This window comes from Cheilinus undulatus, linkage group 16 (assembly GCF_018320785.1).
Source record: "Cheilinus undulatus linkage group 16, ASM1832078v1, whole genome shotgun sequence".
NCBI classification, from domain to species: Eukaryota; Metazoa; Chordata; class Actinopteri; order Labriformes; family Labridae; genus Cheilinus; species Cheilinus undulatus.
This window is the reverse complement of record NC_054880.1, coordinates 44432263-44450385: the sequence shown is the minus strand read 5'-3', so window position 1 is coordinate 44450385 and position 18123 is coordinate 44432263. Positions and strand designations below refer to the sequence as shown.

The 18123-nt window shown below is 39.5% G+C and overlaps 1 protein-coding gene across 6 annotated transcripts in view; it reads left to right on the top strand.

The window, feature by feature from the left end:
- The window catches only part of fhod3a (formin homology 2 domain containing 3a), a 118366-nt gene that overhangs the window by 18742 nt on the left and 81501 nt on the right, over positions 1–18123 (top strand). For all 6 annotated transcript variants that reach the window (XM_041808734.1, XM_041808733.1, XM_041808735.1 and 3 more), the window contains exon 3: positions 1452–1519. In XM_041808734.1, coding sequence (XP_041664668.1) covers positions 1452–1519 — 68 coding nt within the window. The remainder of the gene's footprint in view (positions 1–1451; positions 1520–18123) is intronic.

Below are 18123 nucleotides of genomic sequence, written 5' to 3'. Positions count from 1 at the left end.
CCTTAGTTTTTTTACACTTACTACATTATGTGTTTCATTTTTCTGATTGGCCTACAATTAATATGACAGACGTAACACTCTCCAAGATTTATCTTCAAGGTTCTGCCCTCCCCAAAAAACAGTGTATGTCCTGACGGTTATGAAACAGTGTTAATTTTGTCAACTAAAACTATGACTGAAAATGTTCGTCAACAGCCTTTTCTTCCATGACAAAAACTACACTAAGACTAACAAAAATAAATAAATGACTAAAACTGACAAAAACTAATTTTAGTTTTCATCAAGATGACTAAAACTAGACTAAAGGTCTTAACACACTGGATCCGTTATTTTCTGATGGGTTTTGTTTCAGATCCGTAATCCGAAAAAACGTCACACACTCGGATCTTGCACACTGGGTCCGATGTGTTTTTATTTGCCTTCACTGCGAAAACTCGTATAATGTGGGAAATTGTTTCGTACTGTGAGGCTGTGTCTCTGTCATTCCCTTAAACTCCTGCTGGATCCATCCTGACAGAGAGCTTCATTCATTCATGCGTCATAGCACTAAGCCACATTGGACAGATGGAGAGCAGCTTTTTCATTCTGTCTCTATTATGACCTGTGAGTCGGCTGCAAACTTCTGCCTTTATCTTTTATATTTCCATATCTGATATCCACATAATACATGGCCAACAAAACAACGGTGTTTGCAGTGAGGTTTCAGTGTGAGAGAGGGAGAGGGAGGAGTTTAGCGGGGGTGAGTGAGCGAGAGAGAATAAGGCAACGGGTGCTGATCTGAATCATAAATCACCCATCTATCTGTTATATCTCCATGGTTGATATCCACATAATAAATGAGCAAACTTTGGTGTTTAAAGTGAGGTTTCAGGGCGAGAGAAAGGGAGAGAGAGAGGAAGGAGGTGGGGGTGAGCAAGCGAGGAGAAAGCAGCGGGCACTGTTTTGAACCATCACACCCATTTAAATGACTTGGACTGATGCGAAATTTCACAAAGAATCGAACTTGTTCCGATTTTGTTGACAACAAAAACAGATCAGTTCACTTCTTTTCCTGATAAGAAAATGCTGTGCTAGATAAAAGTCTGACGTTGGTTCCTGCCACACTTGATGATTGCTTCTGTGTGTATATGTTTGCATTTTGATTCAGAGTGGTAGTATTATTCAGCTTATATACCAACGTACACATCACTGTGATATGAAACAGCTTAAATATGTATGAAATGTTTATTCGTATTCTTTTTAGCAGAGTAAAATGATTAATTGCTTTTTCCAGTGCTGTAGCACCTGCTGCTTTATTTTTGAGCTTTACTTCTTTGTCATACATGAAAGCACATGAAACATGTTCATTTTTGTCAGGAAATGAAATTAATGTGTGCAGAAACAAGGCTTGATTGCTGACATAAAGATATATGTGAATAAATAATGAGTCTTTCTGCTCCTGCCTCCGTCAGGTCCAGGGGGAAGAAGCACAGTGTTATTCTACGGACCCAGCTGACCGTCCGTGTGCACGCCTGCATCGGTGAGTGCTGCGTTCAGATATGTGTTTAGCAGGAGTTGCTCCACGCACACACACACGTGCACAGTCAAACACATACAGTAGACCTCAGAACACGCTGTTCAACACATTCAGACGACTGTCCCGGTTGGTGCATGCTGAGGTCAACTCTGAGACCTCCCACTCAGAGGCAGGTTTGACTGGTGTCTTAGCTTCTTTTTCATTCTAGTGCTGCAGTGGTGTCAGTAATTTTCTGAAGCATACAGCTTATGCCGGGAGCTCTGGCATGGTCTAGTGAGGAAAAATGGTCTTTTCTGTTGTGTGTATGCAGGTTAATGTGTTTCTACACTTTTACTGTGCAGCTCAGCCTTTTCCCCCACTGTGATGTTTCTGACTACACTGGTGAAAAGAAGGGATGATGAAGTAAAGGGATGTCATTGAGTGGAAGAAGGGGTTACTAAAATATAGAAATAGGAAGGCAATATTAACAGTGGAAAACAAGGCATGATAGGAGATTCAGGAAGATGCATAGTGAAGCAGGACTCAGTCTCCAATGCTGAAAAACAAGTGCATTCAGAAACTATTAAGAACATCTTCACTTTTTTCTGTTTTGTTATGTTGCAGCTGTTTAAATTTATTTTTTTCTCATTAATCTATATACAGTAAAATACCACATTGACATAAGTATTCAGACCCTTTGCTAGGGCTGAACAAGTTGCAAAAATAATCTAATTGCGATTTTTTTCCCCAATATTGCGATTGTGATTGAAAATGCAATTGAATGTATTTTTTGACAAATTCAAGCAATAATTAATCCATAAATAAGACCATGTGCATTGAAAACAATGAAATTATTTAGCATAGTAGCATGAGTCTGAATATGGAGGTGAAACAAGCTTTAAGCTATGAAGGAGGCAGCTGGGGTGGAGGAGGTGAGGCTGGCTACCAGCTGATAGCAGCTGGGGTATGACTCGTGAAGTAAAGCTAGGCTTCATCAGTTTTATTTAGAATGAGCTCAATATTTCATATTGCAAATGTGATGTCATTTGCTTTGTCTAAAGGCATTATCATTTTTATGTCACTCACTTTGATTAAGAAAAACATACATAAAACAAAAAGAAGGATTTTTGTAAACCATTACAAAAAAGTGGCACTGAAATGTTTGCATAATGTGTATACAATCTCTGCTGGTGCCAAACATTATTAAACTGGTATTTTGACACATTTCAAGTTAAAGAAATATTGCAACTTCTACAATTTGTAAATTGCAGCAGGCCAAATTGCAATTTAGTCTAATTTGCCCTACCCTTTGCAACAGCAGTTGAAATCTGGCTCAGGCTCCTCCCATTTCTCTGGATCTTTGAGATGTTTCCACACCTTGATTGGAGTCCACCTGTGCTAAATAAAATTGTTTGGCCATGATTTGGAAAGGCATAAACCTCTCTATAGAAGGCCTCACAGCTGAGAAGGATATCAGAGCAAAAGCCAAGCAAAGAAGGTCAGAAGAACTGCCTTGAGGAACTGTTTTGTTTCATCCACTCCAAAGAAATCCTGACTTTGTTAACTTTATCATCAGAAAACAAGACAGGAGGGTGCTGAATGTTACATGGGCAATAAGATAAGGTTTTATCAGAAGGCAGAGAAGGGATAAAGACAGAGGAGCAGCTGAAAAACGATACCAGTGCTGTCTTATTTTGTCCTGTTTGTCTACCTCACTCTCATCTCGTCTGTTGGCTCCTGCAGAGTTCAGCTTCACTCCTTCAGTCAGGTTGTGGGTTGCCAGGTCTCAGGGACAGAGGGGTTGCAGATGTGATGGTGTGCATGTTACGTGATTCATACACTATAGTATCCTCAGACGGATTTACAAAATGTCTAGCTCTGCATTCATGAATTAGCCTATAATATAGTAGAGACATAAAAATTACGGGAGTTTCCCGGGAGAAGTGACAAAACAGGAGTTGGGTGGGAGATGTCATAAAACTAGAGGAGAAATCCGGGGAACACAGGAGTGTTGGCAGGTAAATACATGTCTGATGAGGATAAAACTAAACAAAGGGGTATTCTCAAGGACAGCTACAGTAGAAGCTTTAATGTTTCTATCTTTTGTCAGAGAAATTCAGACTGATCCTTGCAATCTTCTCTGCTTTTGTGGGCTCTGAGAGGACTGTTCCCATCTGAGAGACTGATTTAAGCGGGCTAATTCTGTTCATTTTTGTTAATTCCCCAAATACACTGTCAACATAATTACTGACTAAGAAAGAAAATTGCAACTTCTGCAATTTGTAAATTGCAGCAGGCCATAATGTGATTTAATCTAGTTTACAAATAATTTTCCAGCCCTTGTATGATTCCATATTTCTTCTAAAACCAGCCGTTGCATTGTAGTTTAGGTCAGGTCACACCTCATAATAAATAACCTAGCTGGAGTTCCATATTTTCTTGTTGCTATTGCACATTAAGGACAGGTCATATTTCACTGTGAAAGCCCCTTAGGTATCAAACATACAGTCTATTCAGTATTTTGGGTAGATTTAAAATGACTTACACTTTACTTTTACTTTAGCTAATTTATAGACCAGCATTTTTACTTCTACTTGAGTAGATTTTAACCAGAGTAACTGTACTTTTCTTGTGTATAATAGTCTGGTACTTTTTCACCTCTGTTAAATGCACTGTAGCCTGATGCCTACCACTACTCTCCAGCTCACACTGCAGTGACATACATAGTAGTCACATGTCTGCACACGGCCAATAAAGAAGCTGAAAAGGTCCACATACCAGTAAGCTCCTGTTAAAGGGTTTATTTAGCAGCAACTATGGGCCACCATACTCTTCCTCTGACTTTTTTAATGCATCATGATCTACTATCTTAAATATACATGACCCAACACAGCTGGAGTTAATCTATTTGTGACGCATGTTAGAGATAGAAAGTGTTTAATAGCCTCATACCTTACAGTCCTAACAGCCTGACAGAAGTCAAAATGCACAAGGTTATATGTGCAGGATCTGGCAGACCTGGTTTTGACCTGGTTTTCATTTCTTTGTAACTATTCCGATAGATTTCCATGAAATTTGGAGGAAATATTCCCATGTTTTCTTTTGAAACCTCTGTAACAACTTCATGATAATGCAGTTATTGTCTTTCAAACCGCAAAGACGAAACTGCTGCTTCTTTCTCTGACTCGTTCTGTGTTTCATGTTTGTCCACATGGCCAACATTCTCCATGCCAGTGATAGCCGTGCTAATTCTGGATCCTTGAATCAGCGCCTCAGATTGGTTGGGAATGTGGCGAGGTCAAAGGTGGTGCTGGAAGAAAAACGTGCAACCCACATACAAAATAAACCACATAGTTTATGTGAGCTACATTGGAAAGTGGTTTAAAACTTGTATTAACCCTCAGGCATCACTAGGGACACTTTTGTCCATTTTGGCAAATGTTTCCTCTTTCTCTGCTCACCATTTGGCCGTGTTAGTGCATATGGTCTAATTTTTTGCAACAAAGTATCTTTGTAGGCAAATTTTTGATTTAAATTTAAATTTCTCTCATAGGTCAGGGGAACCCTGTGAAACAAATTTACTACCCTTTTAAAGCCATTAAGGACAAAAATGTCCACTTCCAAAAAAAAAAATACTATAAAAACTTAACAGATTAATATTTTTTTCTGCTTTTTTGCATAAATCTCTTAAACAACTTCAGCTGTGCTCAAAAATACCAAACATTCAATCATTTTGAGGATTTTAACCCTTCAAATGCCAATTTAATTACTTAAAGCAATTGTTTTTATGGAAAAAAAAGGTGATATCTTCCTCAAAGTAAATGTTGGATGGCTGGGGCATTATTTCTAAATCCAGCTTGGACATGTCAATGGTTAGCCAAACTATTGACTCTGATGCATTTTTGTTTTTTGTTTTTTTGTGACTTTAGAGTCATTAAGGACAAAAACGTCCACTTCCAAAAATGGCAATAACAATAGTGCACATTAATATTTTTTTTCTGCTTTTCTTGGTCAAATCTTTTGGTCAACTTCAGTTCTGATAAAAAAAAACAATTATTGAATAATTTTGAGGGTTTTAACCCTTTAAATGCCAGTTTGATTACAGGATGGTCATATTTTTTCTAAAAAAACCCCACACAAAACAGTAATTATTTTCCAGATAACTAATGTTGGGGGGGTGGGGGGTGTTTTTTAAACCAGTCCTGGGTATGTCAAACATTAGCCAAAATATTGACTTTGAAGCATCATTGGTTTTTGTGTAGCATCTGATTTAATATTTACTATCTGTTTGAGCCACTTGTGGACAAAAATGTCCCATTGACTCCCATTCAAACCACATTTTTTGATCTTTAAGTAATCAAACTGGCATTTAAAGGGTTAAAATCCTCAAAATAATTGAATGTTTGGTAGTTTTGAGCACAGCTGAAGTTTAAGAGATTTATGCAAAAAAGGCAGAAAAAAATATTGATCTGTTAAGTTTTTATAGCAGTTTTTTGGAAGTGGACATTTTTGTCCTCAGTGACTTTAAAGGGTAGGAGATTAAAGTGATGCCTGAGGGTTAAACACAGAAGTGATTGAAGAAATATAAAAAATCAAAGTAAAAATAGTAGTGAGCTGTAACTTTCTCTCATGCAGATGCAAAACATGCACCCATAAAAGAAACTCTTTAAAAGAGATGTTTCCATTGCTCGGTCTGAAGATTTGACAAAAAAGCCTGGATCTAGTTCTAGTTTCACATTTTTTTCCAAATTAAAAGCTGCATGATCTCCACAAGTTTCATTTCCTTTTGAAGGGCATGAGTAAAACTAAGATTTTACCCGCTGCCAAGACTTGATGACAGAGTTTGCTGGAATTATTGACCGCCATCCAGATTCCATCCAGCATGGCACAGATGCTGATCAGCAACCAGATCCTGATACTCTGTAATTCTGCTGCATTAAACAGATGTGTAATCAGATAACGCTGGAGCGATCCATTCACTTTAGAGATCTACTGACCATTTGCCACCCCCCTATCTGCGATGCCTCAGTGCTCTCCACTTATCTACCCGTTTAACGCTCTCTAATCTTCAGAGGACTTGACCTTCAAATCGCCTGAGTAGTGGACGCCACACTATCGCCAGATAGAAAGTCCTACAATCAAGGAAACAAACTGCAGCTGACTCACAGTTACGTGTGTCGATAAACTACCTGTTCAACGTACCTGACGGTTAATTTAGTTGTGACTTAAGTACAGGAAAGGATCAATTCCTTACGGTTCCTCTTAATCTCGCTGTCTTCATCAGCTCTCAGCTGTGATTGAACGGATCAGGATTTGATTGTATTCAGGTCAAACATAAGGGAGATCTCCGAGTTTGTGACCTGCTCCATTCAATGATCCTCAGATCTTAACTGTGAGAAAGGCGGCCCACATTGGCGTTTCTTGGCACGGATGCTAACGGAAAGATCAAATTACACCCAGGCCGTCCAGCTAGGGATTAAGGATGTTGCATGTGTGTGTGAGAGAGTGATAATGTGGACGAGTAAATGAGTTTCTCTGATGTATATAAAACACTGAACACATCGAGTTTGACTGCTGGAGTAAGCACAAACCCTGCAGCCGCTCTGGAGAGGCCTTCATGGCACTTTAATGATCCAGCTCTCACTGCGTGGCTCCCCAAGGGAGATTGAGGTCAATTTTACAGGAACTCATCTTTTTGTTTACGCCCTGCATCGCAGCTGTAGGTTTTGCTCTGAATCATTCTTTTCTAATCTACTTTTATATCCCTCTTTTTTCTCGATATGTGCCCTCTGTCCTAACCTCTCGGTCTGTCAGGCTTGTGGTCTGCAGGCCCATCACGGTGCCAATCAGAAGTCCTTGTTTAAGGGTTAATTTTAGCCGTCTCTGTTGCTGTAGAGTTGTTCTAGACTGTAGCAGGCGGATGGAGAGAGGGGTCTCTGGGATGGGGGTGAAGTGGAGGTGTTATCTTTAGAAAGTGTTGACAGCACAGAAACATGTGAGGGAGGCAGCACAGCGCTGCACTGACTGTGACGGTTACAGAGCAGGTTTAGGAGAGCAGCAGAAATGAGAGTGGTGATGACTTCTATAGAAAGTAGCAGATATGATGGCAGTGATGTCTCAGGCTACAAAACTGCAGGTTCTCAGACTGTAGGATCAATGCATGATGCTATCATTATTAAAGTAATTGTAGGACCAGCTCAGGTTTTACTGAACTGTTTTTAGAGAGATTCCAAAATTGTATTTAAAAGGTAAATATTATATAATGAACGCTCTTTAATACATCCATAATTCCAAAAAAGTTGGGATGCTGTGTAGAAAGTAAATAAAAACAGTGCAGTGATTTGCAAATCTCACAAACATATTTCAGATATTTGATTCACAGGAGAACATATGAGATGTTTCAGCATTTTACCATTTCATGGAAGCTCATTCTGAATTTGATGGCATCTCAAAAAGTCGGGACAGGGCCGTGATTGCCATCGTGTAGTACCAGCTGATCACAGCTGGGGTATGACTCAGTGAAGTAACGCTAGGCTTCATCAGTTTTAGATAGAAGGAGCTAACTATTCTAGCTCTTATTACCCACGCTGATAAAATCAGCAGGGGGTTATGTAAAGGGTTCCTTATCTTTCTTTCTTTGTTAGTTTGTATGTGTACAAAATAACTCGAGAACGGAAAGTCGGATCTTCACCAAACTTTCAGGGAGTATTGGGATAGTGACAGGGAAGAATCCATTAGATTTTGGTGATGATCCGCGCCCCCGTTCGGTTTTTCTTGGACTTCGAAATTTTGAACACCATAGTAATCAATGGGAGCGTGAGTTCCTCAGTGGCGCTGCTTCGGCGTGGGTCTGCCGCCTCAGACGGCCATTCTAGTTGCAAATGTGATGTCATTTGCTTTGTTTAGGGGTACGATCATTTTTATGTCATCATTTAATGAAGAAAAACATACATAAAAAACAAGAAAGAGGATTTTTGTACACCATAATAGAAGAAACTGACACTTGAATGTTTGCATTATGTGTATAAAATCTCTGCCGCTACAAAAAATCTGATTTGTTAAACTGGTATTTTGACACATTTCAAGTGAATGAAATATTGTACCGTTTGCGATTTGAAAATTGCAGCAGGCCATATTGCGATTTAATCTAATTTCTAACCACACTTTCAGAATCTGTCAATAGCTAAAAATGCCCCTGGGGAGTCTTGTTCCTGGTCTTTTAATCTGGCAGCTTGTCAGGAGGACTAAAGGAGGCATGGTAAAAGGAGAATGTGCTTCACTCATGGTGCAAGATCAACAGCTGAGTGATGACAGGCCAGCCAATCTGCAGATTATTTATTCTTTTCATGATTTTTTCTTCAACAATGCAATTGCTATATCGATTGTTTTCAGGATATTAAAATAAATTCCATATGCATGACAAAAACCAAGTGTAATGCAACCTACAAATAGTATGCATAAAACGATCATTATCGGACAATTAGGAGCATTCAAGGCCAAAGTTAAAAAGTCATGATAAACCACAGACAGAGCTATAGCAGCTGAACACACACTGTTACTTGTACTCTGTTCAGCTGGACATTATGTACCCAAATGTTCATGTTATCACAAAGCTTCAGTTTCCCACATGGCCTCTCTTCTAAAGTGAAAGGCTCTGCAGCAATTAAACACAGTTTAAGTGATCAAATATAGAGAGGGTATGCTGTCTGACAGGTAAAGCTCCCTGTAATGAGTGCTGCAGCAGGTGAAACAAAAGAGTCGGGGTGCAGAACAAAAGACCTGGCATGTGTTTTGGAGCCTGTTCAATCCGTTGGCACTCGGCTCTGGAATTCAGTCCTTTTCCCTAAAAAAATTGGCTCCTATACTGTTGGATTTTTGCACTCCAATTATCCATCCCTAATTACCCCCCACGGTATTGTAAAGGAGAGGCGGGGGCTGGAGGTTTCGATGGACGAAAGGTTGACTTGCTTTGATTTTCTCTGGTCGTGCTGTTACATAACAAATTCACAGCTTCTGCATCCGTCTGCCTGTTTAACCCCAACTCTCACTGTCAGCAGAGGACTCATATATAACAAAACACCTAACGTATTGTGTAATAACCTGTGTTTGTGCATTTTTAACCTACTTTCAATGAATAAGGGCCTTTTGGGTATTTCCTACAGCTTTACGATATGATAGGTATCTACTGAGGCCACAACAGCATGCATATCACGATAGCATATCATGCTATGATTAAAGTGATTTTCACATTTGCTTTTATTTTGGTTCCACAAAAATATTCAGCTTCACTTTAAGTCTGCATGTTAGCTTGATCATCTTTCTGCCATTCATCTCCTTTCAGAGTAGGCTTTGCAGTTTCTTCAATAAACCAGTGGAGATTAAACAGCGTTACTCACAATCGTTAAGCAGCTACCAGAAGCCTTTGTCATTAACAACGCTGTACGACTAAAGTCCTTACAAATAAGGCATTAAAAGAGCTGCTTGTTATCTTCCCATCCTGCTAACAAAGTCGACTTTACAGTGTCGTTCAGTGCTGGTTTGGACAGCCTGCACTGGCCTGGTGCAGAGAGCCTAGCTGTCTAACTGCTAATTAGCCTGGTGTCTTATCGTATGTTAATGGCAATATTTTATCCTGTATTTCATTATCTTGCATTTAACATGACTCATATCCAACCATTGACCTCTGGTATTTGAAAAAATTGGAGCATTCAGTGTTTGTTTTTAGTCCTGCTGGCTGCAAAATAGGCTTTCTCTTTTTTGTTTGTTTTGAGTTGAAGAATGCTGCATCATGCAGTTTACTGTTTGCTGCCTCCTACTGGCTTTTTTGTTTACTGCATCATAGAAGATTATTTCTCAATCAGGAGAGACTTAACACTAGTTAAACAATAATTTATTTTACACATTTAATGAAAGAGAAATGTGCAAAGTCCTTGGTGATTAGACTCCATCGTGATGATTTCATGTATTTGAAGGGGTAGTGAGGCAAACGGCAGGAATAGGATACCCCCCTATGGAGTCTACACACTGATGGTGGAGTTGAGGGATTCGGGATCAGATGAGGAGACTTCTGAGAAACTGGGACAGGAGCCAATGAGTTGGCATGGCGGAGGAGACTGAGCAGGAGACCTGTGATGATCTGGACTGGATGCTGATGAACTGAGTGGAGGTGGCTGGGGTGGAGGAGTGTTGCAGCGTCCACACTAAGCGACAGGCTGACTGAGAGAGTGGATAATAGATTTAAAATCTGACAGGTGCATGATGATTGGTCAAACGATGATGTGGCAGAATCTGATTTGCTGAGTAATTAGGAGGGTGAACACCCATAATCAGCCGATCAGAGCATGGAGAGAGAAAGAGAGCAATAGGGGAGATCCGATCCAATATCGGTCTGATATTCATATTTTATATTGGAGGTCAAACTAAAGGGGTCCATGCTATCAGCCTGTCTGTCGCTCTAATACGAGCTGCAGCGACTCGTATTACAACAGTGTAAAGTTGTGTTTTAAATCAAAACTCCCTCGTTTTAAGTCCATGATTATTTAAAGATATGGGCGCTGACTGTAAACACAACTGGTCCTTCACAATAAAAGTCACCAGTTGTTTTCTTCAAGTGCTTTTAATGTGAAGGTCCACATCGGGAAATGTAGTGCTTTCAGTGGCTGCTTGTTCATATTTGTTATTTTTTCATTTGAAATCTTCACATCTGTTGCTTCCTGCTACAATAGTCCCTAGATATATCCTGTTCAGTTGGCTTTTTATTTACTTGATGTTTTGTGTAAATATTTAATTTGACATATTGACATTTTTCATTATTGCATTGGTTTTTTAAGTATTCAGTTTGCTGCAGTAGCCCCGTGCTACTGTTGCTTGTCTACAGTTGTTGCAGCTATTTTTTACAGTGCATTTAAGTTTCAAATATTTAATTTGAAAACATGACAGTTGCACAAAGTTTCTATGAATTCATTGGGAATATGAAGTTTTATGCATGTTAAAATAGGTTTTGGTCTTTGAATAAGAAATGCTGTTTCAGGTTTAACAGAGCTTTGTGTAACCTTAAACATAATACCAGCAAAAACAATGAGAATATTATTTATGGCTTTAAAATATCTGATTTCATATCAGGTATTTATACTAGTGTTTGGAATCAGACCGGGGCTGATAAATGTGGCCCATCATCTAATTTATACTGTTACATTTGATGAATGCATGTAGGCAGCACTTCCAGAGCTAGCAGCATTAGCTCGTCTCCCTTTTACCCATATGACCATTTTTAACTCACTTGATCACCATTTTAATTTATTCAGGGAAAAAAAAACATATAATGCACAAGAATCAAGTCCTGGCATGTGAGCTGCAAGTCTCAATGTGACATTGAGACGTGCAGGGATGTTCAAAAACTTTGTTTCAGCTGAGAGTTCTGTGAGCACAGTGACGCCCTACAGCAGGGGTCATCAACTACATTCACACAAGGGCCAGATTTAGTCCTGACAGAAACTCTGGGGGCCAGACTTTAAAATAAACAAAAATTAAATAAATATATATGGGTTTGATTGATTGAAATATTATTGTAGTAGTATTTGTATTTCCTTTCAAAATGCAGGACATTTTTAGGAATCACCAGTGAGATCTATCCCTGTTATCTATAATGCAGCAGGAAACAAGGGGCCTGACACAGAACTGGCTGGACCCCTGAAAATCCCGGAGGATGGGCCCTCCGCAGTTGTGATTTAGTACTAGTATTAACTAAGTTTTGACACTTTTAAGCCCTTTTTGCTTCTTTAACGAAATTTTTGCAAGATTTTAACCCCTTTTGAAACTGATTGCATTTTTATCCCCTTTGTGCCAATTTTATCCGTTTTTGCCACTTTTGAACCCCTTTTTGTTAAATTTTTTTCCAACAATTTTTGCAACTTTAAAAACAATTTTTGCCACTTTTAACACATTTTTGCTACTTTTTGCCTCTTTAACATGTTTTTTGCCATTCTTTAACTCATTTAAACCACTTTTCCTCCATGTTTCATCCCCATTTTGCCACTTTTCTTCTATTTTTGCCATTTTTAACCCCTTTTCATTACTTTTTTTTGCACTTTTTTTTTTTTTTGTCATTTGTAACCGGTTTTTGATATTCTTTGCCCCTTTTTTTCTTTTACCAATTTTTGCCTCATTTGAACCTCTTTTCACCACTATTTCTGGTCATTTTTGCAGCATTTCTGCCAACCTTAACCCTTTTTTAAATACACTGCCTGGCCAAAAAAAAAGTCACCACCTTGATTTAACTAAGCAAATAGGTACGAGGCTCCTATTGGATAATTACTGCATGGGCGATTATCTTTCAGCTGGCAACAAGTTATTTAACCCCAGCTGATGCAATGAGTAACTTCTCATTTCTTAAACAATGGATTTTTTCTTCCCTAATGGCACGGGCATATTCCAAGATGACAATGCCAGGATTCATCGGACTCAAATTGTGAAAGAGTGGTTCAGGGAGCATGAGACATCATTTTCACACATGGATTGGCCACCACAGAGTCCAGACCTTAACCCCATTGAGAATCTTTGGGATGTGCTGGAGAAGGCTTTGCACAGTGGTCAGACTCTCCCATCATCAATATTGAAATTAATGCAACACTGGATGGAAATAAATCTTGTGACATTGCAGAAGCTTATCAAAACAATGCCACAGCGAATGCGTGCTGTAATCAAAGCTAAGGGTGGTCCAACAAAATATTAGAGTGTGTGACCTTTTTTAGGTGGCGACTTTTTTTTTGGCCAGGCAGTGTATCTAATAATTATAACAATTGTAAAACAGATCAAATGTTAAGTCATTCCAAAGTTATTTCAATATTAATTGTTGTGGGATTGATTTAACAGCTGCAGACATTAAAAACCACGGCATCTTCTTTTCCTCCTTTTCTGAATCTAATGATCCTCTGGGGGCCCCCAGGCTGCCAGTTGATGATCAGTGCCCTACAGCGTTTTTGCACTGAGCACCACAAACATTTGTATTGAAAATAAGCTCTGCCAGCACAAAAAGTGGGCCGTAACATTAGGGCATCTGTATTTAAGCACTGTTCAGAGACATATGGAGATTCTGATGGCTTCAGTGAGAGTTAAACAAATCAAAATCTCTGTAAGTACTATCTCGCTGACATGGTGATTTGTAGCGATAAAGCTGTAGTCGCTCTGGAGTGTTGCTTCGCCGATGGGGGTGCAGTGGTAGTGACAGCAGTCTGGCCTTAAGATGCTGCAGAAAGAGATGACTACAGCTGGTCCCAGCAGCAGTTTACTGTGTCGCTGTCCCCCCGCTGTGGGAGATAAGGCCTGGTAATGGCATGGTGTGACAGCAAGATAATGCTTGGTAATGGGTAAGCTGAAAGGGGGCAGGGGTATCGGACATCTGTGGCTGTGCAGTAGTAAAACTCCAGACACATTATATTACATTTTAACTACTTTTCAATCTGGCAGCATTCCCCCTTCATCCTAGTTAAGTCTGCTGTGCTCTACTTTCGCCCCCATTTCTCCCAACTTGTTATATTAAACACTGTCCAGTCCCGTTTTAACCCCTGCATTTCTTTCTTTTCCTGGCCTTCCTGCTCTGCCCTATAAAGCTATTTTTACTCTACATAGCTGTGACTCTTTGTTCCTTACACCTGTGGCTTTGGCTCCACAGATTGTAATTTATGATCTCTCTGTGTGCACGTGTTTACGTTAACAGAGGTGCTTGTCATGCTCATAAATTGTTGGCATGTTTTTTCTGAGTTTAATCCTGACGTTCAGTTATTTGGCTCTGATAATATCATCTCGGTTTATGTCTGTGAACTTTGTATTTTGCCCTCAGTTGCTTAAAATCGTCAGTTATGCGTTCAGATTACAAGACACCCTTCTCTCTCTCCATCTGTGTTTCACAGAGAGAAAGAAGGAAGGAGAAAATCCCTCAAATACTTTCCTCTCTACCCTCACCAGCAGCTGAGGCTGTGATGAGCCGACCGAGTACATTGCACCCACATGAGTCATGCCTAAGTTACTGCTGTGGGAGATGGAGAGATGGCCTGATGAGGCTTCAGGGAATGAGGTGTAGAGCAGTGGAAGCGGTGAAATAACTTCACGGGAGTAGCTGCTGTAGAAAAGCTCGAGACTCGTATCCATCCTGCAGCTGTTCTCTGCTCCTGTACTCTTCAGATTGTCTCTGATTGTAAAGAAAAAAATGCTGAGTTGCTCCTTTTTTCCCAGCTAAAATAAAAAATGGCTTTTTGGCCTTTTTTGGGCATATCACCAGTCATGTTGTGCACATATTTAGCTATAAATGTCTGCTGTTTTGAATGGATGTGGTCAACAAAGACTCCTCCTCACACAGGATACTTATGCAGCAGAAAACCGACATTTCAGTTTCACTGTTGACTCTCATAATGAGGGAGAAAAGCAGTTAAAAGTGGCCCACAGATCAGTCTGTGATTGCTGAGGACATAAACCAGGAGGGGCACTTTAACAGATTTTCCCCTTCACTATGTGAAATCATCCATGAAACCAAAAAGTTGTTGCTGTAAGGAGCGCCGTTTGTGTTGAACAGATCCCTCACTTCAAAACAAGAGGAAAGCCACAGACGAGGGTTTGCTGATCAACAAAACGTCTGAAGGCTTTGTAATGGCTAGTGTTACCTGGGGGTTTCCTACGGTGGCTGGGAGGTCTCACACAAATGCATATCTAAAATGCTTTGCATTAACAGAAAACACAAATGCTAACAGCTGTGACCAAACTCAAAGATGATCAAACACCAGTGCCAGCAGGATGTTGCAAGATCTTGTTGATGTGGATTTGGCCACAGCTGTTTTTTCTCAGTTTGAAAGCATCATGAGTTTGGTTTTCAAAACCAATTTTAACTCACACAGAGTGTCCTGTTGCAAGTGACAGAGAGTATGATGCTGTGTAGGAGCAGAGCAATAAATGAGCATGTCATCTGCATATAAATTAACATTTGCATCAGGAAACTTATGCCCAGTACTGTTGATATACAGTGTAAACAACAGCGGCCTCAAGACTGAGCTCTGTGGGTCTCCATTTTTAACTTTAAGATATTTAAAGGTAAATCCCTCAGCCTGCACACACTGTGATCTGTTTGATAAATAACTTTTAAAGCAGCAGGTGGACAGTTCTGATACAGCACAGTCTGTCAAACAAAGTTAAAAGTTCTAGATACCGAATAGTTGTTTTGTAGAAAACAAGTACATTTTTGTAAATTGAGTTCTTCAGCTCTTATGGCCTAGGAGAACAAGTAAGTAGTTTATGATAAGAGTTTATAACAGGTTAGGCCTGGGTGATATGGCCAAAAAATCTAATCCCCAATTTTCTTTCAATAAATTCGATTTACGATTTTAAACGATTTTTTTCTTATCCTTGTTTAAAAAACACATTAATGATCAAAAAAAAGTAAATACATGTTTTTCTTTTATTTTGTGAATTAAATGTAACAAATACCAACTGGATTTTCCTCTTGGGTAAGAGCAAGCTGTAATTTGGTCTCAAATATGCACCTTTTTACTGCAAGGAGAGTTTACATCAACACAGACAGGCTGCATTTATTTGCAGAAACCTGTGATGGCATACAGAATTCATGTCTGAGCATAACATGGAAAATGTTTTTTTATTATTAGTGTTTATGTATGTTCAGTATTGTGTTACTGCTTCTATAGTTTTAGGTTTCACTTCTGTAATGCTGAGGTGAATCAAGCGACGATTGACTACACCTTATTTCCTATTGGGGGCTTTCACAATAAAAGCCCTTAATAAATATCAACAGCTACAGACTTTTATCGTGAAGGAATTTTTTGAAGTAGCGTTTTTATCATTGTTCAACTACGTTTCTGCAGCGGTACCGGCGACTTTCTGCAAAGTGCAGTGTTTACAGCTGCATCTCTTCATACATCTCTGTGTCGTTTACCGCCACAGCTCGTTTCTAACACTGAACATGGATTTATTAAGAGAGTCAGGAGTTTAAACACATTTCAAAGTGTTGTTTTTGCGGAATCATTGCAGCGCTGAGCAAACAACAAACTGAGGTGGTAAAGCCCTGAACAGACCGACACATACGCTCTGCAAAGCGAACACAGTCCTTATTATTACTGGTTACTCGATACTGGTTTACTTCCAAGTGACCACCACTAGATTTCAGTGCTATTGGCTGCTTTGAGTGTGTGTTTGATAGATGTAAAGCTTTTGTCAATTCCGTAGTGAGACACGCTTTCGCCACTCCACTGCATGTCTTTGAGATGGTGACACACGTTTGTCGTGCTGCCTCCTTCCTGCTTCCACTACAAATATTGCAGTGTGTTGTGGTGTGTTCATGGTCCGAAGCTGCAAACCTGAACCAGGTCCAAACAGCTGACGGAAATATCTAGTTCTTACGGGATGAAACTCTGCATTTGCGCAGGTAGCCGTGCTGTTGTTTGCACGTCTCTGTGGGGAAGGAGGGGGAGGGTCTAAACTACGGCAGTCCCAGGGGGAGAGAAAGAGGAGCACAGAGGAATGTAAAAAAGTCTACATTTTTATTTTTTAATTCGCCCTAACAAGAAAAATCCAATGTATCGATAAAACCGATATATCGCACAGGCCTATAACAGGTTATAAAAAACTGAGTTCGTTTAACTTAGTGTTTGGTATATTTGCTGCATAACCCTGTTTCTAGCTGATCAGATCAAGCTTTCATATTTGATCACATGCATGGGTGTGTAACTCATGCAACGGTCGTGTGCAGGAGGTGACACTGAGGTAGGACTGAACGATTTTGGAAAATAATTTTATTGAGATTTTTTTCCCCCAATGTTGCAATTGCGATTTAAAATATGCAACTAGAAAAGCAGACGCACCGACAGTCTCACCCATGGTCTCACCAGATGACTGGAAGTCATAGCAGAGGGTGAATATTCCTCTATTCCTCCCAGCATTGTGAGTATTCTCACTACAATTCGCTGTCTTTCTCTCTGTTACGCTCTGACTCGTCTCCTTGACCGGGCGTGCGCCTTTCAAACTCTACAAACTCCAAAACTTTGAATAGAAACACACCCAAAAATGCTGCTGGGATTAAAGTTACTCATGTCTGCCATCTCCTGGTGTAAAGTGGTAACAACACAGACCTCCGCAATTAGGCCTATCACAGAATCCTTTAAAAAAGCTCCTGGATCCAGACAGTGATCCAGATCAGTCCCAATATCTAATCAGTTCTTCCTTATGCCATTTTTGACATTTCCTGAAAATTTCATCAAAATCCGTCTACAACTTTTTGAGTTGTGTTGCTAACAAACAAACAAACCCACCTGATCACACAACCTCCTGGGCGGAGGTAATTTTATCTGAGTTTCCTGATCTTACTTCTGATCGTTACTTCCAACAAACATGAGCAATAAATCAGTTTATTCTATAACCAACACAATACTAGATTAAACAAGGGCTAAACATGTTTGAAAAAATGTCTTAACTTAAAATTACTGCTGATTTTGACTCTTATTGCAAGTCGGATATGAATTTTTGTATTGAAGGGATTGGTAATTTTTATATCATTATCATATTCAATAAGAAAAATGTATAAAAATGTAGGATTTTTGGAAAACTATTTTAAAAAATGTCAATTGAATGAT